The 25,929-nt window shown below is 41.5% G+C and overlaps 2 protein-coding genes across 3 annotated transcripts in view; one reads left to right on the forward strand and one right to left on the reverse strand.

The window, feature by feature from the left end:
- Window positions 1–321, reverse strand: part of METTL6 (methyltransferase like 6) — a 40,164-nt gene extending 39,843 nt beyond the window's left edge. For both annotated transcript variants that reach the window (XM_010398873.4, XM_010398872.4), the window contains exon 1: window positions 208–321. The gene's annotated coding sequence lies outside the window, so the exon portion shown is untranslated. The remainder of the gene's footprint in view (window positions 1–207) is intronic.
- On the forward strand, window positions 193–20,009 carry EAF1 (ELL associated factor 1). Its single transcript, XM_010398871.4, has 6 exons — window positions 193–425; window positions 3,440–3,534; window positions 6,892–7,028; window positions 9,548–9,714; window positions 16,116–16,346; window positions 18,273–20,009. Exons 1-6 carry the CDS (start codon window positions 323–325, stop codon window positions 18,317–18,319), a joined length of 780 nt encoding a protein of 259 aa, XP_010397173.1. The 5' UTR covers window positions 193–322; the 3' UTR covers window positions 18,320–20,009.
- Window positions 20,010–25,929: the final 5,920 nt, after the last annotated feature.

Raw genomic sequence — 25,929 nt, forward strand, 5'->3', positions numbered from 1 at the left:
CCCCCACAGAGAACCGGCTTCCCTCCAGCAGCTCCTGCTCTAGCGCGACCGGGGCTTGGATACCCCGGCAGGGAAGGAAAGCCCCTCCTGCCCTGCCCTGCCCAGCCCTGCCGAGGGCGGGCAGCGCCGGGCTCCCACCCCCCCGGGGACCCTCCCCGGGGCAGCAGCCCCAGCCCGGCTCCGCGCCCCCGCCTCGCCCCGCCGTACCCGCCGCCAGCCCCGGAGAGGGTTCCCGGAAGGGAAAGTCAAGAATTTCCGGGAGGACGCCGGGCGGCAGCGCACGGAGGAGAGGGAAGGGACCGGCCGGCCCGGGAGCGGGGCCATGAACGGCTCGGCGAACTCGTTGCTGGACAAGGAGGAGCACCCGCTGCAGCTGGGCGAGAGCTTCGAGCGGCGGCCCAAGGCCTCCTTCCACACCATCCGCTGTGAGCGCCTCCCCCGCGGCCGCCCCTTCCTCCCCGCTCTCCTCCCGCTCCCCATGTCCCGTCCCCCGGCTGCGCTTCTCCTTCTGCCGCGCCCACCCCGCTGCTCTCCTCGCCTCCTTCGCTCCGCCATCGCGGGGCTTCGTGCCCACTCGGCGCCTTTCTTACCCGCTTCCCTCCTGCCCCCTCATTGCCCGTCTCCCCCTTTCCCTCCTGTCCCCTTCAGCACCCGTTTCCCCCCTTTCCCGCTCCCTCAGCCCCTGTCTTTCCTCCCCACGAGCGTTTTCCCCACAGAAGGCTCCAACCCGGGAAAAAGGGGAAGGAGGAGGCTTGAGCGAGGCAGGCCAGGGCGAAGGAACAGCTTTAGAAAGTTTGTCATTAACAGCTTGGAAGCATGAGGGGATCCCCTCCGTAAGGGGGTGGCTTTGCCATTTTGTTTTGTTCTCTTTGTGGCACTTAACTGCAGGACAGGTCCCACCGCAGGCCTCGCCTGGAGAGGCAGCGGGAGCACCCGGAGTTCGGTTTTTAACTGGGTATTTTCCTGATGAAGCAACGTGTATCCCAGCAGACCTGTCCCTGGCTGTCCCGATTCCAGACAGCTGTAATAAATCACTATCCCAGGAAAGCAAGCAGAAAGGACTCAGGCACATACAGTAATGTCCAATAAATGCAAGATAAATCCTGAGGTAGGGTCTCGAGCAGTTATGAATAACTGAGAGAATAGTTTGTTTTATTTTTTAAGACACCATCTATTATTCCAACTGCTCTATTTAGCCTTAGGTGCAATTAATTCCATATTAGAAGACTGTTTTGAAGAGGAACTCGCTATATCCCTGTACTTGAATTCTGTCGGCAAGAAATTTGAGCAAAATGAGTCCAGGTTGTTTTACTAAAATGACTGGTAAACCATCAAGAGTAAATGTAAAGAATACTAAACTTATAATTCAGTAATTTTCTATGAAGGTGGGGAATTTATGCAGACAGCAGCAGGATATTTTGGTTTATGATGCACAAATTTAGGCCCAGTCTCATGGCCCATATTCATACACCACAAGTAGTAGTTTCAGTGATATTGGTCACCCAAGTGCCTGATCCTATGTGAATTAAACCCTGCCCATATCCAGGTAGAAATGAACTGGATTTCTAGAATGGAAAGTGCTTCAATAACCAACTTCCTAGGGATTGCAAAGCCAAAGCTCTTCAGACTACAACTGGAAGAATTCAGTTTTATTTCAGAAGATCTTTCTGTATGCTCTGTTTTCCATCTGTGGCTTTCAAATGAGATTTCTTCGTTGTCTGGTTATAATTTTTTCCTTAAGTGTTGTTCTGGAATGATTTATCTGGGATCCAAACATTATATTATTTCTGTAATCCTCTTCATACAAACTACAGTGAGGATTTTGTAGGCTACATTTGTTTTGACCTTCTTAAAATACTTCATTCCTTTATGTAATGTTTTTGAAATACTGTACAGAGAAATTTGATTATCCTTGAAAAACACATCTTAAAACCATGGGATTTTTGGGAAAAGAGCTGTGGGTGTATTTGGAGGGAAGTATGTGCTCTCGATCTACGTGAGGATTAGCCAAGCACGTGTCCCTAGTAAACTAACAAAATGAAAACGATTTGTTGGGTGTTTGTTTAAAGTCACTCTATATTGCAATACCTAAGAAATAAGTCTGATAGTGGTATTTCTTTTAAGTTATTGGCTGTGCTATTGAAACTCTTGATCCCATTTTGGCAATGACACTAGCTCTTGTACAGCTGGTTTGTTTTATTTAGCAAGCTTGCACATAAAGTAGGTGGGAAACAATAGCTAGAAACAGATTGCACAGATGAAAATGAAGGTTATGATTTGATCTGGCAGTTAAGGCATGAGGATTAAGTCAAGTGTGTCTGATCCTGCTTGTTGTGCTGTCAAAGTAAAACTCAATTAAACATTAGCATCTGCTTAATGAGAATTTATTACAAGCCAGGGTTAGGGGTTTTTTTCCTGCAAACGTGTTTTTTATAGTGGAAATTATATTTTAAATTTGTTCTGAGGTACTAATTTCATAGCTAATGCAGTAATTAAAAGCCTTGATCGTGAATATAATTGCACCTCTTCAGATCCAGGGATGCTAGAATTGAGTGCAGGCTTCTTTTAAAAACAAACACAAAGCAAACTAGCCTATATCTCTGTGGTTTTATTTCACTTCGTCTAAATCCTCTCTTAAGATATTAGAGGTTCTGATACGTTTTTTTCTGGGTTTTTTATGGCTCACAAGCACAATAGAATAATGAGGGGAAAATACTTTTAACGTATTCAAATGAATACGTTAAAGAGAAGTACCTTTATTGGGATACAAAGCATTCTATACAACAGAGCAAAAATGAGTGTTAGTTTAAAGCCATTAGAGTGCCTCCCCTTACTGATGCTTTCTGTCCACATGCTTTGGACCAGCATGGAGACTGCTGAATTAAGATCAGCACCTCTTTCTGTCCTCATAAGTGAGACCTGAGATCTCCACCCATGTGGAGATTTTAGCGCTATTGTGGAGTTGAGATGGCTGTTAAAGAGCCTGAAATATCAGAAAGACTAAATGAGTGGGTGTCATTAAATTAGTGTTTGTCACAGAGAGAGTCCTCAGGTTTGGAACTAACTGGCAAGAGCTAAGCAGAGCCCAGGGTTTTGGAAGTTGTTACTCTTTTGAGTTAATTGGTACAGTTTTATACTTGCCTGCAAAACCAAGTGCCACTCAAAGCCTGGGTTTTGGAGAAGTCTCCTTTTGGTGTTCAAACACACAGTCTAGAACCTTATTTCCATTTTAGAAAGGAAGTTCAGAATACAGTACCATCACATGGCTGGGTTGCTATGCATAGACACAAAGTACTGGTGTTATTCCACCCCTGCTGTAAACACTAATGTGTGCTTTCCCATTCCCTATAATCCAGTAAATGTATGATGGCTTTTTGCAGGGCAGGTCGATGCTTCTGGAGACTCTAACAAATGTAATCACAATTGTTTTCCTCTTTAGATGATTTTAAGCCAGCATCAATTGATACGTCTTGTGAGGGGGACCTCCAAGTGGGTAAAGGAGATGATGTTACCATCACTTTGCCACATATTCCAGTAAGTCTGTTATATATGTGCCCCTGTTTACTCTCCAACAAATTTGCAGTGTTGTTACAGTCTAATGTAAATGCTATTTTCACTTTCATCTTTATTAACACTGTGGGTTCAATATTTAAGCAGCTAGACTTGTAGTTGTTTACCTTAGGAAAGGGCTGTGCAGCTGGATCTTTGTAAATGGATACATTTGTAAGGTTGCAAATTGTTCTTTACTTTTGATTCCTTCCTTCCTACTCTTCCTTGAAAGACAAGGAAACTTTTACTATTGGCTGAATCTGTACACCTGGTTCCCATCCATTTTCAGTGCTATGGCTTGCTGAAGAAAGGCAGTGTGACTTGGGCTTCAGTCAGGGTTGGATGTTCAGAACCCACAGGCGGACCAGTAAGCATATTCCTGCCCTTACTCAAACATGTACAGATAGGGCATAGAGGGTTCCCTGCCTTCAGCTTTATCAGTGGAAGCAAGGGGACAGTTCTGGTGAGTGGCCATGAAGTGGTTTCCCATCCACTTTCTTCTCTAATGATGCCATAAAGATCTACTGTGTGAGGATGATGGTCAAACAGCAATAAAACAAGTGATCAATCTGTTTATAGGTGCAGCTGTTTTATAATTGACAATTCAGTGGTTTCCTTACCAAAACAAAAGAAAGTGCTTGTGTGCTGGAACTGGACTTGTTTATTAGCTGAAGTTGATGCTTTGTGTCAAGCCAATAAACCAGAATTCACAGACATCAATGGGTCTGGTGGCTGCAGGGGGGCACCAGTCAGTTTGGAAGCCATGTGTCAGATCCTTTTGGTATTGTTCATTCCAGCACACCCGTGGTTTTAATTGGTAGGTGATGGTAATTCTCACTGAATGAAGCTGTAGCCTGCTTCACCCTGCTCCTTTTCTTTATATGGCCTTGGTCACCTTCAGTGCTGCAGGAGGTCTCATACTGGTTTTTGTCTATAGAAATGATGAGCGTGGTAGTGCTATTGGAGAGCAGGTAACAGCGTAACTAACAGCAGCATTCATCTTGGATTAGTTGGAAGCACTGTTGCTCATTCATCTTCTGTGTTGAGCAGCATCACTTGTAATGTTTTCCAAATCTCTGTACTGAGGAGCTTAATTTGATTCTCTTCCCTTCAGTATGAACAGTTTAGAGTAGGCTCCAAAGGCTGAGGCAGCCAAGCTGCTCTGTGTATGTTGTTCCAAGGCAGTGCTGTCTGTGTTCTGGACAGAGAGCTGGAAAACACTTGGAAAATACTGGAAAAGAGTGAGAGGTTTTGAGATCGTTTCATCCTGACAAGGTTCACTGAATTTCTTGGATGCTGCTTTGCTTCCCAGTTGTCCAACAACCAGATAGGATCCAAATTCTGAGTTGAGGTTTTCTTTTTGAAATTGCCTAATCACTGGGAATATCTCTGATAATTTGTTCGGTGGAGATATTTTGGTGTCCCTTGCAGCTTGGATAAATTGAAGTACTATTTCTACATGTGGAATTTAGTGACTTTAATAGTTGATAAACAGTCTGGATTGGGGAAGTGAAAATTCCTGTTTGTTAAAGTACTACAGAAGGAGATTATAGAAGATTATAGAATATCATGAGTTGCAAGGGTCCCCACAAGGATCGTCAGAGTCCGACTCCTGGCCCTGCACAGAACAATCCCAAGAATCACACCATGTGCCTGAGAGCATTGTCCAAACACTTCTTGAACTCTGTCAGGCAAAAAACCCTCACATGTGAAAACAATTCAATTAAATGTTACTTGTTTCACCTACCTCCTTCTGTCCTGTAATCAGCAAAATCTTATAGCCACTGTTATTTAGGCACTAACATAAACCCTAAACATTTAGTTTTAAGTAGAAGAGTGGGACTTAATTTGCTTAAACACTTGCATTTCTACTTAATGTTTAGCCAAAATCACAGCCTTTGCTGTAACCATTCTGGGTAGCAGAATGGTAGCCAACAAACTTTGATCAATTTGCATTACGTTTGTGCATTATACGTTTCCTGGCTTAGTTGTCAACAGCAGGCAGGGTTTGACTTTCAGCTTTCTTTTTACTCTCTTAAATGTTGCTTTCCTCTCTTAAATGTAGGAATGATAAAAATGTAACATGCCTTTGAAGACTAGACTTTCTTGAGACATCCTTTCTGAATCGTATTTCTGAATCTCTCTTACTGTGTCTTTGTTAGGAACTCAGATTTTTCACACTTACTGTTCAGAACCCATTTTAAATTCAAATATATTCTATCTATAAGCAACACGGAGAATAGGAATTGCTTCCAGAGTAGTTAAAATGTGATTGTTTGTTTTTGCTCCTCAAAATAAAATACAGGAGTGCAGGGTTTTTTCATTTGCTCCCTGATTTTGGTTGCTTTCCTACAATATGTGCAAAGGTGCATAGGAATAAACATTTATTTTTTTAAAAAAATTCTTTTGTACGGTATCTATACATTACAGAGAAGTCTGAGAATGTTTCATAGCTGAGAACATAACCCCTTGAATAACAGCTTTTTAACATGGCCAGGTGTGTATCCATGCTGTTATGTGCTTGTAGGCCATGGATTCAGCCAGCTGTAACCCCAAACCAGCTGTATGAACCAGCCTGTGCATAGATGCAGTACAGCTGAGCTTAGTCTCTGCATTACCAGTTAGCCAGTGTGCAATACCACATGAGTTTGTTGTTTTTGTTTCTTCTCAGTCTAAGCCTTTAGACTTTTAAGGTTCTATGCAGCATTTTGGGGACTTTCTGGAAGGCATTAAAATACCCCATTTGCCTTTGAGAAGACATTTCAGTATAATTGCATAGGCATATGCATGCTAATCTGATTTTGAAGAAGGCAGCTGTTCTTACATAGTTTGTGACAGTTGCTTGTAATCCACTGTGAAAATACTGCCATATATATTTATGTAAGATATTCAATGCAGTTTAAATTTTTTTTCAATTGACCACATATTTCCTTGAGCAATAGTTCTGCTACACAAATAATTAGAACTTTATTTCTTATCCAAACCCATGATTTCTACAGCAGAAACATCAAGAAGATGTGGGGATTTCATATAAAACATGCAAATTTAGTTATGCTGCCATTTTGGGAATGAGAACTGTAAATAAAGGCAGCCATGGAGAAGATGTTTTGTCACTGCAGAGACACTTAAAATGATGAAAGGCATAATATTACTATGAGGAAATGTCTGATCTACTGCACATTTTCTCTGTATTTTTCTCTTCGTGAATGAGTATTTCCTGTAGGAACTAAGCATTAAGTGCTTAGCCTCTTTTTCAGAGCAATACATATACTCTTTTCGTATTCATAAATTTTTGGGCAGGGTAATATAACCAAACAAATATGTGTTTTTTCTTTGTACCAGGGTTCAACTCCACCAATGACTGTCTTTAAAGGAAATAAAAGGCCATATCAGAAGGACTGTGTGCTTATTATCAATCATGACACTGGGGAATATGTGCTGGAAAAACTCAGTAGCAGCATTCAAGTCAAGAAAACAAGGTAAAGCTGGGGACAGGGTTCTTGATAGGATTAATTCTTGCTGAAGTTTCTTATTAAGATTGGGTTTTGAAACAGAGCTCTGTTATTTTGTAGTGATGTTTAATTACTAAGCCTTAGCTTTACATGGCCAATTATCATGCCTAAAAATGCAAATAGGAGTGTGAATCCAAGAGTAAAGAATTTGTAAATTCTCCACTGCTGAAATGACATAATTATAGTTTGCAATGAAACACCTGTGATGATTTGAGGCTTTAGAAGCCCGCTGAAGGATGGGATTTGTTTCAGGAATCTCTGGTTAGCCAAAAAAAACCCATGAAAATATTAGACTGTCAAAAGGATTATTGGACTTTCTAGGTTTGTTCGCTCCAGCTTCCTGTGGGAGTCATGATGTTTCAATAACATAGTCTTAGGGAACAAGGAACACTCATTCCCATATTGGATAAGCAATATATTATGTGGAACACAAGTACAAAGCCTCCAACTGGTGAAGGGGTGGGCAGAGCTGTACAAATAATGGTTGTGGTGTTTTGCCTAGAAGAATTGATGAAGCCAGAAATCCTTTCTGACCAAATACTCTTACTTTGCTGCAGAAATGCTACAAAGCATGCAGCTGGAACATTTTTAGCAGTCTTACTGCTCTGCAAGTCCCTGAAGTGTCTGGATTTTTCAGCATCACTGGACTACAGGCTGAGATCTAAAGAGAAAGCAGTTTTTCAAATGTCTTGTGATGAAGAAACTCTTAAATAAGTTTAGAAGTTTTACATTAAAAAACCACTTTATTGCAGTATAGAGCCCTTAGCTGCTAAAACTACTAGAAATGTGGGTTGCAGCTCATCAGTAGTTGGCTGGATGTTTGCCAAGAGCACCGTGAGTTCAAGGTAAATGGACTGTAACACTCCTCTGAGTCAGTGATGTGAAAACTCATCCATGTAGCACTCATATTGTCCAGTGGATATGAGCACATCAGAGATGAGATTTGAATTTCCAATTTCAGTTCTGCTGGACATTGTCAGAAGAAGCAAGGAGAGGTGCAGGAGAGCCTGAGTTCAGTGGGATGTTTGGTTACGCTGAGTTCTGGGTCTGGTGTGCGGAAAAATACTTCAGTGTTTTTCAGGCAGAGGGAGGGTAATAAAAAATTTGGGGATCCCTGTTTTAATGAATAGTGCTTTGCAAAGTCATTCACTTTCTAAATCAGCAGTGCCATTTTTTTTTCATGGCTACTTTGATCTTTAATGACCTGTTGACACTCTGTGGGAACAGGGCTTTTAGTGTTAACACCTTGATGACATTCACAGGGAAGTGAACTTACTCCACATAAAACTGTCTGTAGTTCCAAGAGCATAATTAACACCAGAAATCTTTGGCTTTTGCCTTCTACTTGATACAGTGAGTATATTCCCAACTCCTCACTTCTGCTGTAGATGGACTGTGTAAGCTGCATTAATGTGGTATCCACTAGCTGCGTGTTACTGATAAATGACGAGGGGGTTCTGTGCAAGGCTGAATCTAGAGTCCACTCAGGCACAGAGATACCCCAGTAAATGCTCAGTGTACCAGCTCCACAGGTGGTTTAGGTGAATTCCCGGGAAGTTCAACACGGGCTAGTTTAACTTACCTCTCAGTGGGATTAGTTTCCAGACACAAAGTTTAACAGTTCTGAGCTGGCACCCTCCTAGAACAGAAACTGAACTCTAATAGCCACAAGCTGCTTCTGTGCTGTACTACATAAAGCCATAACCCCAAAGGCTTTGGTGTTACACAATAAATACACCACACCCTTTAACCTTATTACGGTGTGCCATAAAGGAACCTATTTTGGGTTTGTGGTTGGTTTTTTGGGTTTCTTTTTCTGCCAAGGGTATTGGATGTTCTACAATCTCAGTCACATCAGAAGTTCAGTAAAAGGCAGAAATACCTGGTTTGAATTGAACACTTAGGCATAGTGTTATCCTGGAGACTATTTTCCACTAAGGAAAGAGCTTAAACTGTTTTGAAGGGCTAACAGCAAATGGATAAAAACCAGGAATTAAATGCTTGTATACTGTATTTAGCAGTAAGAATGATTACTCTAGTCAAGTTGACCTCTAAGAGAGTTCAGTTTGAGATGATTTAATTGCAAGTGAGAAAATACTTCTTTTGCTGTGATTGTTTTAAGCAGGATTTTGTTGTGAATGGATTTGTATTTACTTTAAATTACTATGATTGATTATTCTTTTTTAAAAATACAAATACTAATTGCTAAATTAAAGCCTTCGTTGACGTTCAAGTAGAGAATTTGGCATCACTGAATCACATCTGGATTTGAAAATACATTTTGTAAGGGTGTTGCAGTGTAGTATGTTTCTTTGTTATTGAAAGCAAGTGTTGCATACAGAAAGCTGTAATTCACTCTTCATCTTTGTAAAACAAAGTAGAGATCTGTACAAAAGGAAGTCACAGATGATGCATTAGCACAAGGATATTGAAAAAGCTGAACATAGTTGCATATAGTTGCTGAATGTGTCTGGTTGTTTCTTCAGAGCAGAGGGCAGCAGTAAGATCCAAGCCCGAATAGAGCAACAGTCTGCCCGAGCATCTCAGCCTCCTTCACAGTTCAGAGCCCCAACCAAGCCAGCAGTTGGACCTAAAACTTCTCCTTTGAAAGATAATCCTTCACCTGAGCCTCAGCTGGATGATATTAAGAGAGGTAAAGAAGGGTTTGTAGTTTCTTAAGTTTTGATTGGTTTTGTCTTTCTTCTTTATGATAAAAACTGTGACTCTGCAATTTCTAAAAACATTCAGGGATTAAAAGATGGTGCTTGACAGCTGTTTTGTCTTCTTTATGTCTTGTTTCTTTGTTCATCTTAGTGAATTATTTATTCTCTTCTACTAGATATTCATACTGCAGTCTTCTCTGGCATGAGAAAACTTCCTCTTGCTGGATAATTTTCTCTCTTCCAAACTTTTTCTCTGTTCTGAAAAGAAGAAAAAAAATAATGTGAGTTCAGAGACTCTGTAGTTCAGTGCTGGACCAGTTGCCTGTGGTCTTAGGCAGCCACAACAGCAATAGCAAAGCCTAATGGTCCAAGGTCTCGTTTCGCAGTCAAGTCTCTCGGAGAAGGTTACCCTGCACTAAGTAAGGCTGGAGCCACTGCTTGATGCGATGGAAGGGCTAGGGCTGTGTTCCCAGCACAAGACAAGCTTGCACCATGCCAAGCAGTGCTGCTAGGCGAGGAATGAGAGTGAACAACCCTGCAGCTTCCCCTCTTCCACAACCACTCCTTTGCAGCTTTGACACATCTGCCATATGGTTGCTAAAATTTTATTTTAGAAGTACCTTAAAGGAATGGTTGGCTCAACTCACTCTTCTGCTCAAGCACTGCTTTGTCTTAGTGTTCTGCTGTGGGCAGGATGTACTTTCTTTGTCCATGGCCTTTTTTTCCTACCTGTTTTTGCTGTGGATAATACAGTCAGAATGAGGAAGGCTTTAAATTTTTGTTTGGTTCTTCTCTGGCACTGGCGCCAGACACAATTATTTTATTTTAAGCTTGTTCTTTCTGTCTGCTTTTTTGTCTGGGTTCCTTTCTCTTTTTTCTCTGTCCCATATAACTATTTTTGTCTGTAGACTTAGCCTGTGTTAATTGCCCAGATGATGTTAATTACTCCGCAGGGTATTTTTTCAGTTCATGGTAATCACTAGGTGACATTTTTGCTGCTAAGCTGTGTGTTTGCATAGGTGCTGACTGGTCTCACTTTTCTGCAGCAGTAGTGTTTTCAATACTTGGGTGCTGGTCAGCAGCCAGAATCAACGTCTGAGAGATTCTGTTGGCTACAGTTCCCTTAGCTGCATTGTTATTTTTGTTTTCTGTGTAATAGGTAAGGAAAAAGATAATAGGTGGTATATCAGTTTTTTAATTGAACCAGTTGTGGATTTTAAATGTCTTTTTCTGTAGGGTGTAATAAGTTACTTAACCTTTGGGGCACTTTTCTGTATACGTGCAGCAATTTGTAAAGGTTGTATTACAGTAAAATAATTACATTTGTTTGGGGTGACACCTGTTCAAAGAGATGATTTTCTAGTGGTCTAAAGTATGAGTCACATTGTTCAGAGCTGTCCTAATATTTTTTTTGCCACCTGATCATGTTTTATATGAAAGTACCTCCAAATAAATAACCTCTGGAGTTTTGTTTCCAAAATCAAAGATTAGAGCACCTGACTTGTACTAAAAATAGGTCTTCAATTTAATGCTTTATAGGGAGAGTTGTACAAAGCCCCAGAAGAGCCAAAGGCCTGGTCAGGGGTGTTTTTTGCTTACAGTCTATAACTTTTTCCAGCTTTGATGATCTAGAGCGTCAGCATTGCTAAACCATTTATATCATAAGAACCTACTTTAAAAAGGTAGAACTGAAATGGCACCATTCCACAATGAAATGTAGACAATGACCTGTAAAAGCCGTAAGGTAGTCTGTAATCCTGTTACCTTCCCTTAATGTGTGTTTTTATGAACACAGACTTGCAAGCTCTGAAGAGCCTGTGTTCTTTCCATTCAGGTAGTAGCTTTTGTTTTGGTTGAAGTCCTTCCTCTGTACAAAAGAAAGATAAACAGAAAGCTGAAATTCTGTGGGTTTTGTTTAATGAACACAGCACAGAATGTAAAATTCCCAAAGGAGGTGCTTGAAAGGATCTCTGGCACTTTGACACTCTCTTGCTTCCAGTATGCTCTACTTAAGGGTGTGGTAAGACACAACAGCCCTCATGATGTTTCACAGTAGTTTAGTAGTGCAGTGCACGTTTCTGCTTTCCCTGGTACCCTCAGCTGTGCATTTCCACCGCTCCCCTTACAGACAGATGAGCTGGAAGCGAACTTCCGGGTAGTGCAGTTCTCTGTCTCATTACACAGCTGTCTGAGGACAGAGTCAGAGCATCTGAGAATTGAACCAGTCAGTCCTCCCATGCACAGAGGCTTTTGGGAGGCTGTGTCTAGGGTTTTGCACATGTGGAATCCTTTCCCCTGCAAGCTTCCATATTGTCCTCTGGTTTGAAGGGAGCATAGGAGAGGGTATGAGCTTGTTCTTTTGAACACTCAGCTACATCTGATAATGTCTCATTAAGCTGTGGACATTTGCACACATATACCACAGTACAGCCATTTATTTGTACAAAATAATTTATGTTTATCAGACATACTTGTCCACAGCAGAAATCTTTCCAACAGCATTGATGTAATTACAGCATGTAACGTATTGATACATGTCAATAATAATTGACATAATTACAACATTTGGGAAAAAAACCCACAGAAACATATTTCAGGTTTTAAGACTCAGTGTTTAAAAATCTGAGCAGATTTTATTTACCTGAAATGTAGCTGTGGTGTGTGAGGATTATGTCATAGCGCTGTGTTTGTCTCTCAAGAGCACCTCAATCCAATTTTCTGCACATCGGTATAAAATACTGCCTCTTCTAGCTGCCATCTCCACATGCTCACAGTGCCAGTATCAAGTTGATTTCTCCACCTTGCATTCTATTATTAACAGTAAGTGTTCCACTATGGGCATTCAAACTTAACCCTCCCTAAAGCTGAATGACTTTTTTCTGGAAGTTCTTGGTATTCTTGCAGCCTAAGGTTAGGGCTTTAGTTAAAAAATCTGCATAACCTATTGGAATTGAGAAAAGAGGTAGGAACAGTTAAACACTGTTATGGTATTTGATACTGAATATATACAGAGGACAGCGCTGTTGAGAAAGGCTGTTCTGTTTGGATAATGATTTCTGACCTCGAATTTTTTTTTTTTTTTACTCCAAAACCTGCATTGCCTGCCAGTGTAAAACAGTAAGCCATTTTGTCTTCTTGAAAGAAATCTTACAGCTGTAACATGAAATGTAGAGAAGTTAAGGTTCTCAAAGCAGTTCAGCCTTTTCAGGTGATATAGACTCAATTAAGGCAAGTGTTCAAAACTGTACTGTATGGAAAGCTTTTTTAAAAGTAACTGCTGCACATCCTGACTCTTGTCATCTTTCAGACCCCACAGGCGCGTCGACACGAGGTGTTTGTTCTTACGGTGCAGAAAGATCTAGGAAAGGTCAAACTCTTCTGTTGTGTGTACACATACACACACAACTATTTTAATGGGAAGCACCACAAGGAAATGTTTAACCCATGTCTTCAGTACCTATAACTCTACTAAGCATAGCAATCAAATGGGAAAATGCAAAATCAAACCATTGTAAAGCAGCCTTGTTTTTCCTATAAGGCTTTGATGTCATCATTGGCTTAGTCACTGACAGTGTGAGACGAGTGTTTTGAACAGAATTCCTTAGTGGTCCTGCTGAATTTCTCTTGACAGACTTCTAGTGGTGCTGCAGCCACCATAACATTAGTGAAAACAATTGCTTTTTTCTCATCTGCTCAGATAAGATGTTTAGAATTCTGGGCTCAAGGAACAAGAGACAACAGAGGTCTGAGGGGACACTGTCAGCCTGTGAGGCAAAAGTTGACTAGAAGATGAGCTCTGACCAAGTTTCTACCAGTGACCACTGCACTGATAACAGCCTTAACTTCCCAGTCTTGAAGCTTGTGACACTGGTTCTGTTTTGCTTTTTCTTGCCTCTGTTCAGCATAGTGGGCTTTAGCACTACTTCCAAGTCATTCGCTCATTCTCTTCTCATAACCAAACCTCTTTTATGGGCTCTTAGTTTCCTGCTTCCCCCAGCAGAAACCTCCCACTCTTCATTCTGACACTAATCTCCAATTCTGTTTAAAATTGGCCAGGCTAATCTTCCTTTCCCATTGGTCAGACAGCATCACTTCCTTCAGTTATCGCCTCACCTACTTTATCGAGTCCACACTTCTTGCTTAGGTTTTTTTTTTTCCTAGTTCCTTGCAGTGTGTTTTTGTTTTACCTTTTCCCTCTCACCACCATCATTAGATCACTTCACCTTCTTCATTCTATTTTACATGTGGGCTCTATGTTCTCAGTCCATGTGCCAACATTCCTCCCTTTCAGCCACAGACTCCAGCTCTGTAAGCATACATGTGTAATTCTCAGGCACTTGTCCTGTATTAGACTTGTCTGTTGTATCTTTTTGCAGTATGGACTGTGATAGGTGGTTGTGTTTGCTGCAATCCAGGATATTCTAGCCATGTAATTATTGTCACTATAATTTGCAACTAACAGCTCCATCACTAGAAGAATGTAGAAATTTTACATCATTAACTTGGGAGGGGGGGGGAAGTTTAAACCATTTTAAAAAGAAAGAACCCTTATTCCTAATTATCTTTCCTTTAGCTTTCCCCTATTAATTTCTTAACCTTAAACACAAGGAACATTTATAATTTGAAATCCTCGATGTGGTTAGGCTGAGAACAGTGATTCCCAAGTGCCCATTTGTTTGTGTATCAGACTCCAGGCCTGAAATGGATTTTTAAAGCCTGCCAGACTGTGTTGGGAGGGAATAAGGGAGAAAGATATTACAGTACAAAGTAGTATCTTCTGTTGGCCTGTTGAATCAATATATGATTCTGTTGAATCATATTTTCTTTCTTTCTCTTCCAATGGTCTCTTATGCTATGTCTTCAAGCTGAAAGAGTAGGTTTTACCTGGCATACTGGTAAAGTACAGAGAGCACAGATGGTCTAGGCAGGGATCTAGATTTAGGAAGTAAGTTAGAGAAACAACACCACTGTCCTTAAATGCCCAGCTGGAGTATAGCTATAGCACTTGAAATTGAGCTCTAAACCTTGAAATTGAAAAATAGTGATTTTAAAGCTGGCAAAAGAAAACATAATTTCTCAAACTAATAAATCCTCAGCTAGAGAAGTTCTCTCCAGCGAATATTGTGGGGGCTGAAAACTTACCTGTTACTCTAGAGTATTAGGCAGCCCAAGGAAAATGGGTCTTAATAAAAAATGGACTCTGACACATCTGACCTAACATGAATTACTCCCAGTATCAGTTCTCCATTTGTTAGGTAGGGGTGATCATACCTCTTCTCTCCCTTCTTTCGTTCTTGTCCCTTTTAGTCTGTGAGTTTTCCAGGGTGAACCCTGTGGGTATAGAACTGCTAGCACAACAAAAGCCTAAATTTTGAGGGTTTCACATCCCATGGTTAACATAGGTGTGGATGTTCTCTCATGGAAACCTGCCAACATGAACTGAGTCATTAGATACTCAGCCTTGTGGGTGGATACAAAAGAGTTGTCCTCTACTAGTGTTTAGGCCACTTAAAATTAGGACAAATTTAACAATATTGTATAATTTGCGGTGACGTACCTTAATAGCTCTTTAGTAACCAGTCATTCAGCCAACACTAGCTGTTGCTGATGAGGCTGTTGTGGTGATGTCGTGGTGTTCCAGTGTTTTTTTGCACTGGAAACCCTAAAGTGGGCAGTGTCTTGACTTGAATAACTTTCCAGTTTCAGAGTAGTTTCTTTATTTTCCTAGCTACTTGTAAGCACTATAGCTTACAGGTTAACCTATAGCTTATAGGATATGGTATTTTTACCACTCCCCAGCATAAGAAAATTTTAGCTCTTCTCATCTGTCCTACAGCAAAGTTATTTGATGTCATCCATCTGCTTCTGAAGTTTGTTTACAATGGGCTGTGTGACTGTGTTGAAGCAGTTTCATATATTATCTGAAGTCAAGGCAATTTCTGTTGTGATCATTTGCCTATGTCCATATACCCACCCCAACATGCACCTTTTTTTATGTTTTCCAAAAGCCTAATTGTCACCAGCATCTAACAATTCAGATTTAGATTTCCTCGATCAGCTGATGTACTTACTTTGTGTGTAGAGCATATAGCCTGTCAAAAATAGTGAAGCAGAAAGTGCTTTCAGGAGTGTGAATTATATAAAGAATAACAGTAGAAGTTAAAAGTTTTAGGATACTAACCTATGCTGTTGCTTCTTTAAATTTAGTTACAGCAATAAGTAAAGAAGTTTTCAGAATTTTTTGGTTTCCCTTCCTGTCTCTCTCTTTCATGTGAGATATTTTGGTGTGATAAATTATCCTTGACAAAACTATTGCATTTGCACATTCTTTTCCAAAATTCCATGGGGCCCTGTTTATGGTGTCAACCAGATGAATTCCTTTTTATTTTAGAACTGAGAGCAGAGGTTGAAATTATTGAGCAGATGAGCAGCAGCAGTGGAAGCAGCTCATCGGATTCAGAAAGCTCATCTGGGAGTGAAGATGAAAGCTCCAGCAGTGAGGGGGAAGAGCCAGCACATGTTTCCCCTTCCCAGCCACCACACCAGCAGTATAACAACAGGAACACTGTTGCTAACGGCACCAGCAGGCCACAAGGAAGCAATCAGCTCATGAACACGCTCCGTAAGTAAATGCTTGTGTCTTACCACTGATGAAAGCTGATTGTGACCACTCATTTACTTAGCATGTTAGGCTAACTTCATGAAGTGCCTTTTGCCAAATAGTAGTCCCAGGGATTTGCACTGGCTGAAGTACACGGGCAGATTTTGTGAACAGGGGGCTGAGACTTGTCTGAAGGTGTGGAGAGCCTGTGGGAATCAGTGCAGTGGCCCACATTGGCCCTACTGGGCCTTGATTCAGGCCTCCAGGTAGCCACTGGTGTGGGAGGATCTGGTGCACTGGAGGATGGGAATTATTTTTGTGTGAATACACAGATTATATGGAAATAGTGGGGTTGACACATGTGTCAGCTAAAGGTCTGTAAAGAATTGTGAATGGCACAAGGCTGTCGTGGGTTCCTAAGTGCAGTCTCTGTGGTCTTCACTATTGCTTTATCAGCATATTTATTGTGTTGGTCTCAGCTGTATTTTCACAAATACCACATTTTGAAGGGAAATTTGAATTAAAATTATGTTAAAATATTACAGCTATGGTGTTGCAAGCGTTGAATTAGTACAAGCTCATGTCACCCTTTAAAATTATCAGAAACATTTTTAAAGCATAGTTCTGTCCCATGAGACTCTCTAGGGACATGGTGTGCATCTGTGTTGCTCTCTCCTTATGCTGCATCAGATATATTCTAACTCGGTGGAGTTAAAATATTGCATTTGAAATTACCATAAATTGTTCTTAATTCCTCCTGAGGCACATTTGCACACATCTCTGGGCACCCATTCATAGGGAACTTGTGGAGTCTGAATACAGATATGTGTAGGGTTTCCAGCTTTGAGAAGATAAGTATATTGTACAGACCACACCGAAAAGGCCTGCTGGGAAACTTAGAGGCCTGTCAGTCTTCCTGCCAGTCATGAAGGACTAAGTGAAATCCAAAGTTCAATGAAGCCATTGGGACTGTCCATTTCCCTGTTTCTGGTTGTGAGCAGCCTCCTCCCTGCTTCTCCACAACAGCAATACTGCATGAGTTTAATGAAGCTTCTGACTGCAGGAGAATCTGGGAACTACTAGGTAGCTCCTCTATTCATACAATGCTTTTTGCCTTTGGGTTTAAAATACTTTTGCTATGGGGAGAATCACTCCTAACCCAAGTTGTTGACTTGGGAAAGGGAAGAGGAACTGAAGAAAACCAGGGCATAGCTGTTGCATAGATGCCCTGCAGCTATTTTGGAGAGAGGGCCGAGGTAGAATGCTGGAACAGTTAGGTTCAATTATCAGAACACAAAGATGATTCTTGCCCCTTTTTATCCCCTCCACCTCACCAAATCACAAGTGCTCTGCAAAACAGGATTAGAGCCAGTATGTTTGATGCATACCCTGGCCTTTCATCCGATCTCTGCACTTTGGATGGGAGCCTTCACCATCACAGCACGTGTCAGCTTAGTTCAGCCTTGAGCTGTGATGGCTTTAACAGTCCTTTTGGTTTGTTGATATGTGGAGACCTTGCCAAATGGCCTTAAACCAAAACCAATCTGTTTTTAAAGGTTAAAGAAAGCCAAGGAATTCCCCAATGCCTTGTCCCAGAGCCATATATAGGAGCTTGGGTGGGTGGAGGCTGTGGAATGCTTTCTGCAGCTGCTAGCAGCTGTTGAAGAGGAGAGGGCTGTTGTCCCACCAGGGAGCACCTTTGGTGGCTCTGGAGACAAGGATGCTTGGTTTGGCCTGGATCCAGCTGTGTATTAGCCTCGCAGCTCTTGATGTTCTTGGGCATGGCCAGCAGTTTCATTAAATCACAGATGATATTAGCATTCATTTCATGTGTTATTCTTACTTAAATCTTCCAGTAAAAATGTGACCTTCTTTGGTTTGATTGCCATGAGATGTGAATTAACACCTACTCACTTGTTGTGTTTTGTTGGTTTTTGTTTTCTATAGGAAATGACTTGCAGTTGAGTGAGTCTGGGAGTGACAGTGATGACTAGAGGCTGAGGTTCTGCTGTTTCTGTTACATATACATGAAGAACTAATTTACCTTCAAGTGATCCTATTGCTTATGAAGAGGACCTGGCACAGAGATAGTTCCATGTGTGGAATTTTAATAGAAGAAATGCACAGCCCTACAAAATAATAGATGTTGAGGGCTGTTTTACTGTGTGAATTAAGTGTATATATTGTGTATATTCTTATTCTGGTAAAGCTTTGAATAGATATGTACAGTGGGTAAGCCAATATATGTTCCTGTCCACCATCTGCAAGTTTAACATGTGACTATAGGAGGTCATCTGAGAATTTCTTGTTTGTAGGAGATGTTCACCGCATCATGACTTTGTCAGGGGACTTTTGTATATAGGGTGAGCATGTGCTGACAATGAGGTTTTTTTTTAAAAACTCACACATGCAGGAGCTAGTGTGTGCACTGACGTGGGACTGCCATAAATTAAGTTTCAATACTAAGTTGATTTCTTTGGTTTGGGACTTTTCTAATGCCTTTTTATTGCTATTTATGGTTGATTTAATAGACTGACTTTTAACCAGTTGGAAAATAGGAATGATTAAACCATGTTTGTCACAAACCTTGCTGCACCAGTGCCTTATAAGCAGGTTTTTTAAATAGTGCTTCAATTCCTGCCACCTTCCCTGTAGGAGCAATACTGAAACCTCCTCAGATTGCTTCTGCAGACAAGAGCTGTGTGTCACATACAGCCTGATGTGCTCTGAGGGCAGTGACTCTGGCAAGATAAAGGATATACATCAGTCACCTAAACTCATCCAAGTAAGAATCAGATCAGGATTTTCTTTAGCAACTGAAGTGTCTCATTTAACTCAGACATTCAGACCTAGTCTTCAGAAATACTTAGAAACTCAACTACTAGTGACATTGCAACACCACAAATGCAAAATATTTGACTTACTGATATTCTAGGACTGGAGCCCTCTTTGCAGTTTCCTAGAGAATGCAGTAAAAAGAGGTGACTAAACAAGTAGCCATGAAACAACAGAAGTCTCTCTCCCACCACAGTTGTCAAGGTAGACTTTAGTCCATACCGTTCATTGGACGAGATCTCTTTGTGCTTGGCAGGAGTACACAGAACATGAAATATTTGCCTAGGGTGAAATTCACCCCCATTTAAAGGGGGTTTAAAGGGTGCTTAGTTGGATTATCATTAACTTTTTTGCTCACGTGGAAAATGAGTGCCATAGGCAGCCTCTCAGAGCTTGAACACCAGGGTGACTTTTTAAAATCAAAATTCCACTGACATAGGACAAGTTGCACCATAGTTGTGGTGTAATTCTGGGGAATGGGAAGCTGAATCAGATGCCTCTTCATTCTCAGGTGTCTGCTTTGCACTGCTCTCATCTGTTAGTTTGTGTTTTAACTCCTGTTTGTTTACTGAGCTCTATCCTTTTTTTTAACACGTTGAAGAGCAAGGGGACATTCAAAGGGAGATTTTATTAAATGGTTTATTTTTTTGCATTAGATACATATTTAGGCATATTTTTTCATTGTTGTACATACATTTAAAAATACTTGGTTTTTTTTAAAGTGTTTTGTGATGTGGGTATGTATTTTAATGGACAATTATGAAATATACTTGATGAAAAGCCACAATTGCTCTTCTTTTTTTTTTTTTTTCCCTCTGTTCCTCCTCTGACAGTAAAAATGGTCTGTTTTAACGAGCTTGTACCAATTTGGGATGTCACATTTGGTGCAGGAGATCTGCATGGTGTGGTTTGCAGTCTAATAAATGTTAATGCTGCTCCTGACTCTCCGCCAGCTAAAGGTCTGAATAAGCAGAGAGACATTTTTCGGATGCCATTTCCCCATTACTGGAGCAAATTCCTGAGCTGACATTATTTGCACTCAAATGGAAAAGCAGCAGAGTGCAGCATTTTCATTGCTTACCATCCACTGCCTGCTCATGTACTCTAAAATCCAGGACATCTCGTAGGAAGTTTATTAATTATGTGTAAATAAAAGATATGAAACTTTAGAGGGTAAGATAGCACCAGGCTACATTGATTTGAATCGCCACTTTAATTGCAGATTAGATCAGCAAGTGGGAAAACTTCATTCAGATTAATCGATTTCTGCCTTGTTTTTGTACTCTAGGCCATGTTTTCCCACTCATCCCTCCCTGACAGATATTTTTTCCCCCCCTCTCCATTTGTTGGTAACCAAATTAACCTATTTTCATGAGACTACACCACTTTTAAACTCCATTTGGCCGTGCTTTGCATCCCCCTCGGATGCATCATATCAAGGGTGGCCTGTTGTTCATGAGCTGTTCATGTGCCCTTTTCCACACCCAGGTGAGTAGCCACAGCCTGTTTGGGGGTGTGAGCCGGCCAGTCCTGTGAGTGTGTGACCAGCCCCTCCCTCCCTGCCCTTGTCCCAAGCAGCTCCTGGCATCTCCTGCCTGAGGAGCTCTGGCATCTCCACCCTTCCCACAGTTCTCAGGTACCAGGAGTGTAATTTGTGAAGGTGAACCATGCAGTGGGCAACTTCTAAGATCAGAAGAGGTGGCTGCCACCACCAGCAGCAATATGTTGTTTTTTTCTGAATACACATCTGTTTTGAAGCCATAGCCAGCCTGATGTTTTGATTGAGGCCCTTGAAATTTTATGTTTCATGTATTAAGAGATACTAAATGTTGTCTGTCTGTTCCTATTAGACAGCTGTTCATTGGTTCATAATTTGCAGCAAGTTTCATTTGTATGGAAAATGGAATCCAAGCAAGTTATTTAGAATTTTCTTAATTAGTTGGCAATATCTTTAACATGCTGGAGAAATAAGTTGACTAAAATGTTTTGATTAAGCCTGTTAATGAAATAAAGTATTCCTGATTATTCCTGGTAGGTTCTAATCCTGCAGGATTTTAGCACTAGCACATCTTATCACCACACAATAATTTTTCCACATAAAGCAGGAATGTCTTTTATATGCCAGGTAATTAAAATGTGAATTAACAGTGTATGTGGAATGCAATTATGAGAATGAACTGAAACGAAGGATTTCTTTGCATTCATGGAGAGCTGCCTGCTGGCCATGGCAGGGCGAGCTGTTCAAGGCAGCTTTGGTTTCTGATGGTTTCTTCTGTTCAGTGACTTTATCCATTTCAGTGGTTCAGCTTATATTAAACTCCACCTGCAAACATGGCCTGCTTATGACTTCCCATAACTAGAATTACTGTAGGAGTAATAAACAATAATGATTTAATTTGATTCAAGTAGATTGTCACAATTTCAAGTATTGTTACAATTTTATTTTTTTTTTATAAAAAGGCTTGGTTTCCAAAGGGGCAAAATCAGTCATCTGCTTGTCTGTGTGGGATGTCTTAAAATACAATTGCAGCAATGCCCAAGCTCATGTTTCAGATTTTAGTCATGTACAGAAAACTTCCACCCATCTTTGCCCTTGCTCCAGCCCCAAGGGCTGAGCAGCCCTGCCAGCAGGCACAGCTTGAGTCATTCCAGCTAAGCCACAGGAGCAGCCACCTCTGGGCAAAAGGTGTCCCAGTCCCCTGATGAGAGTCACATGTGTAAGAGCGGGTGGCACTGCCCTTTCTTGTTCCACCAAAGCATCCCCCTCCTCTCACAAGTCTTGGCTGAACTGATTTTGTGGAGAAGGCAGACTGATGGAAAAAAGTTTTTCTTCAGCATGTCTTGGAATAGCTCTGCATTTGACTGTGGGTAGTACATCTATTTTGAAGATGCTCTGCCTTAGTTGATTTGCACAGTTTCCTGTATTATAGACTAGATATAGGCCTGTTTATAGATATGTATAGAAAGGGTTTGATGTGCCAAGTTTTACAGTCTTTTTTCTCCTTGAAAGGCCATTTACTTGAGTTGTCAAAAAAAAATTCAACAGTCCATGAATGTCTACTTTTTTTTTTTTTTTTTTTTGGTCATTTGAAAACTAAGAGAAGCATAGCCTGTAAATGCATGTGATGGAGAACACTTATTTTCAGTAATTGCCTATGCTTCATTATTCAGTGTGCTAACTGCTGAGTCAGAGAGATCCTGTGGAAAACACAGGTGCCCAGGAATGGGCATGTTGGTGGGATGTTGGCTTCTGATGACAACTGTGGATTGAGCTGCTGACAATGAATGACGACATCTTGGTTCTGTCTGGTTATTTACAGTTTGTTATACCCACACAAATACGTGTGCTATCAAAAGGAAAAGAGTATTGCTGATTATTGCCTCACAAACAAAAGCTGCCATGTTGGGGACAGACATGTGAACTAAAAGTAGGTGATCGTACACCCAAACCCTGTTCTCAGAAGATGATTAACAAAACTAATAGTCACTTAGGCAATAGCTACCTCTGGTTTATGTGAGAAGGGTGTGTATATAAATGGAAAAGTCTCTGTTTAGCTATTGCTTCCTATTCCCTCTGCTTACACTCCCTTCCTTTCTTTCTTTTGTAATTCCATGACTTCTAGCATAGTTATGCTTTCTGCTGCCAAAGTCCTGCAGGAATTTACAGGAAAGGGGGTAGGTGTTGAAACATTACAAATGCATTGGCTGTATTCACCCTTGCTCTAAACTTAATGTAAGTGACAAAGACCTTGTGAATGGACCCATCTTCCTCCCCCTCCTTGTCTTTGCCTTCATTAGGACTAAACAGTATTCCTTTGGACAAGAGAAAGAAAGGGCAAGATGACAGAGGGTGAAAGACCTCGAGCTCATGCTGCATATGTTGAGGGTGTTGTCACGGAGCCATGGCCTGAGCTAGCCTGACTTGATCTCACAGCATTGTAAATTGAACACAAAATTCATTGCTACCACTGCCCTGGGGCCGGGAGGAGTGGAAGTTGGAGAAAAAATAGGTTGAAAATACCTTGCTAAAGGGATTTGTGCAAGAGTTTTGATGGGATGATTGGCCTTGCTAAGTTTCATTTAGCTCTGTCTGTGAGTTTTTGTGTGCCCTTTGTAGTGGGGGTACCCTCACTTCCCTTTTAGGGAACTTTTTAGGCAGATGCTGGTGGAAGCAGGGACTGAAGTGAGGCTGACATGTTATGTTCTTCTGTGTGCTGCTGAATTTAGTTCAACTGTATGCTTTTTAAATGACACTGACAACTAAATGAGACAACTGATTGGATATCTCAGAAGGAATCATATGAATCTGACTTGAAATCCCACAGTACCTGTAAATTCTGATACCTCTGACTGCGATTTTAATTCTCATAAAATGTTGTAAAAACAGGGCTTTGTGAAGGGCAGAGTGTAAAAAGTGCACTAAATATCATGTTGAAGGTTTTACATGAAAATTTTGACCTGTTTCTTCCGAAACCAGCTAGCTTTGTTGTAGGATGTTGTGTGAAAACCTTTGAGGCACACTTGTACAGGGTCAGCTCTGAAGGAAAACAAGCCCTGCACGCTGCAAGTAAGATATAACTGTCTGTTCCTTTGCCACCCCAGTCAGCCTGTAAATTCTGCCATCACCCCTCCATAACTTAGGAATTGGCTTTTTCCTCCATAGCTCCTTAACATTTTCCTACTGCCAGACATTAACAGCACCAACAAAACTGAACAAGCACCTGCTCAGGAAAACAGCTACCAAATACTTCTGTGAGCAGCATGGGTTTTACTCCGGTGCTTCCAATAAGTATCAAGACTGTGACAGTCTGCTAGGAACACAGAGCCTGTGATAGGAGCCCTGGATGCTCATCAAACATAATAAAGATGACAAAAAATTGCGTTAAGTGTGTGGGGCATGTACCAAAATTACACCAGAGCCACAGGCTGTGCCATGTGTGCTTTGGGAAGCTGAATGGGAGGAGATGTTTGGGAGTGGTTTGCACAGAGGAGATGACAGCAGAGCCATTGATAGGACTGAGGTGGAGAGGACACAAAGGTGAGAGACCATCCAGTGATGGCAGCCACAGTGTTCTGTCAGCTGAGTCACACCATAGCCTCATAGCAGCCCAGCACAATCAAGGTGAGAGGTCACCTATGTGGTGGAGAAGCTCTGAATGCCCTGAGAGGTACTGGTAGCTGTCACCCTCTCCTTCACAAGGTAAGAAGTGTTACATTTAGGTGTGCAGTCATTGTGTAATTAGGAAAGAGAGAGTCATTTGGGTCTGGGTGCTGGAGAGCGATGGCAGAAGGGAAGGGTAGGGATGGGGGTCACTCAGCAGTTGCAGGCTGTGGTGGTTTCCTGCTCTTTTCAAAGTGGAGGTAGTGGGTCTTAAGACAAGGGACATCACCAGATCCCACTGGGAATAAAGATTCTGATTGAGCCAGACTCCAAGAAGTGACTTCCAAAGCCAGCTCTGCTATAACCCTGTCTTATTCCAAATTACTTTTTCAGGTTTATGCAAGACACTAAGATGCTTTACCTCAGAAACAGAGCCAGATTTTTCTTCCATACTACTGAGGCTGGACTCAGCATCATAAACAAGATGGTGTAAACTAGAAAATAAAGCCTCTGATTAACCATTAGCCATTCAAATACCAGGCTTGGTGGTTAATTAATCTAGCCAGTGAACTCACCTCCCAAATACCATCAAGAGATTTTAAGGTGCAGTAAATATACTGCAGCTGTGCCTGTGCTAGCAAGCAGTACAGCCCGGGAGCAGATCCACAATGCAGGAGAGTGCTGAGATTGCAATGTGCACACTGGCCGCCTTTCATCTGAGAGGAAACCACCTCTTGTGCCCTCTTCATGATGCAAACCACAGCACGGTAAGTAGGGATGATTGGGGCATTCACTGTATAAGTGCTCTCCTGACCTGGGCTAACTACTAATGTGTAGGCACATCGCGTGAACTGGCCCCATTCCAGCTTCTTTGCAAAAATACTGGGATAAAAAACACATTAAGAAATATTGCTTTATCCCAGAAGCATAATACTAGGCCTTACGGAGACATTCTTAGTATGGAATTAATATATGAATCATACTGAATAATAATAACACAGGATCAAATACCTAAGACAACCATTTAAAAAAAAAAATCTTTTTCCACCGAAGAAACTCATATTTTCACAAGCTTTAAGGCATGAACAGTATTCCTGATTAATACACACAAATCTCCATCTTATGAGGTGCTAAGTGACTATGCCAAATCAGAAGGAAGGCTGTCAGCAGTACAGCTAGGACCAGGCTCCAGGCTTTCCCATCTAATCCTATCAGCAGCCTCATGCCCACGACGTCAGCACAGGGCTTGCCCGTGCGGGAAGGCATCCCAAGAGACTGAGGCTGGGATCCGGTCTGATTTCCAATGCCATTGCTGTCACTGCCTGTGCTCAGTTTTTCATTACTCTTCTCCTAAAGCAAGTGTCAGAATAAGGGGTCTGTCAGAATAAGGGGTGCTTCCAACATCAGTGTGGACTTACAGAGCAATTGCAGCAGAAGTTAGGGCAAGGTCTGGGCCAGTGCTGTGCTTGGGAAAAGACCCTCAGGGTATGATGTGCCAGACACTGCCCTATCTGTGTCAGTTCACACCAGTGCTCGCACCAGTATCCTTTTTTTCCCTTGTAGACAATACAGTCAATTTTCCTCTGCTTCTCCCCTCCTTTAGAAGGAAAGTAAATCACTGCAGTTAAAATCATAAGTCCTCGTAAAAACCTGCTTGTGCCCAGAAAG

Source organism: Corvus cornix, chromosome 2 (genome assembly GCF_000738735.6).
Source record: "Corvus cornix cornix isolate S_Up_H32 chromosome 2, ASM73873v5, whole genome shotgun sequence".
In the NCBI taxonomy this organism is placed as follows: Eukaryota; Metazoa; Chordata; class Aves; order Passeriformes; family Corvidae; genus Corvus; species Corvus cornix.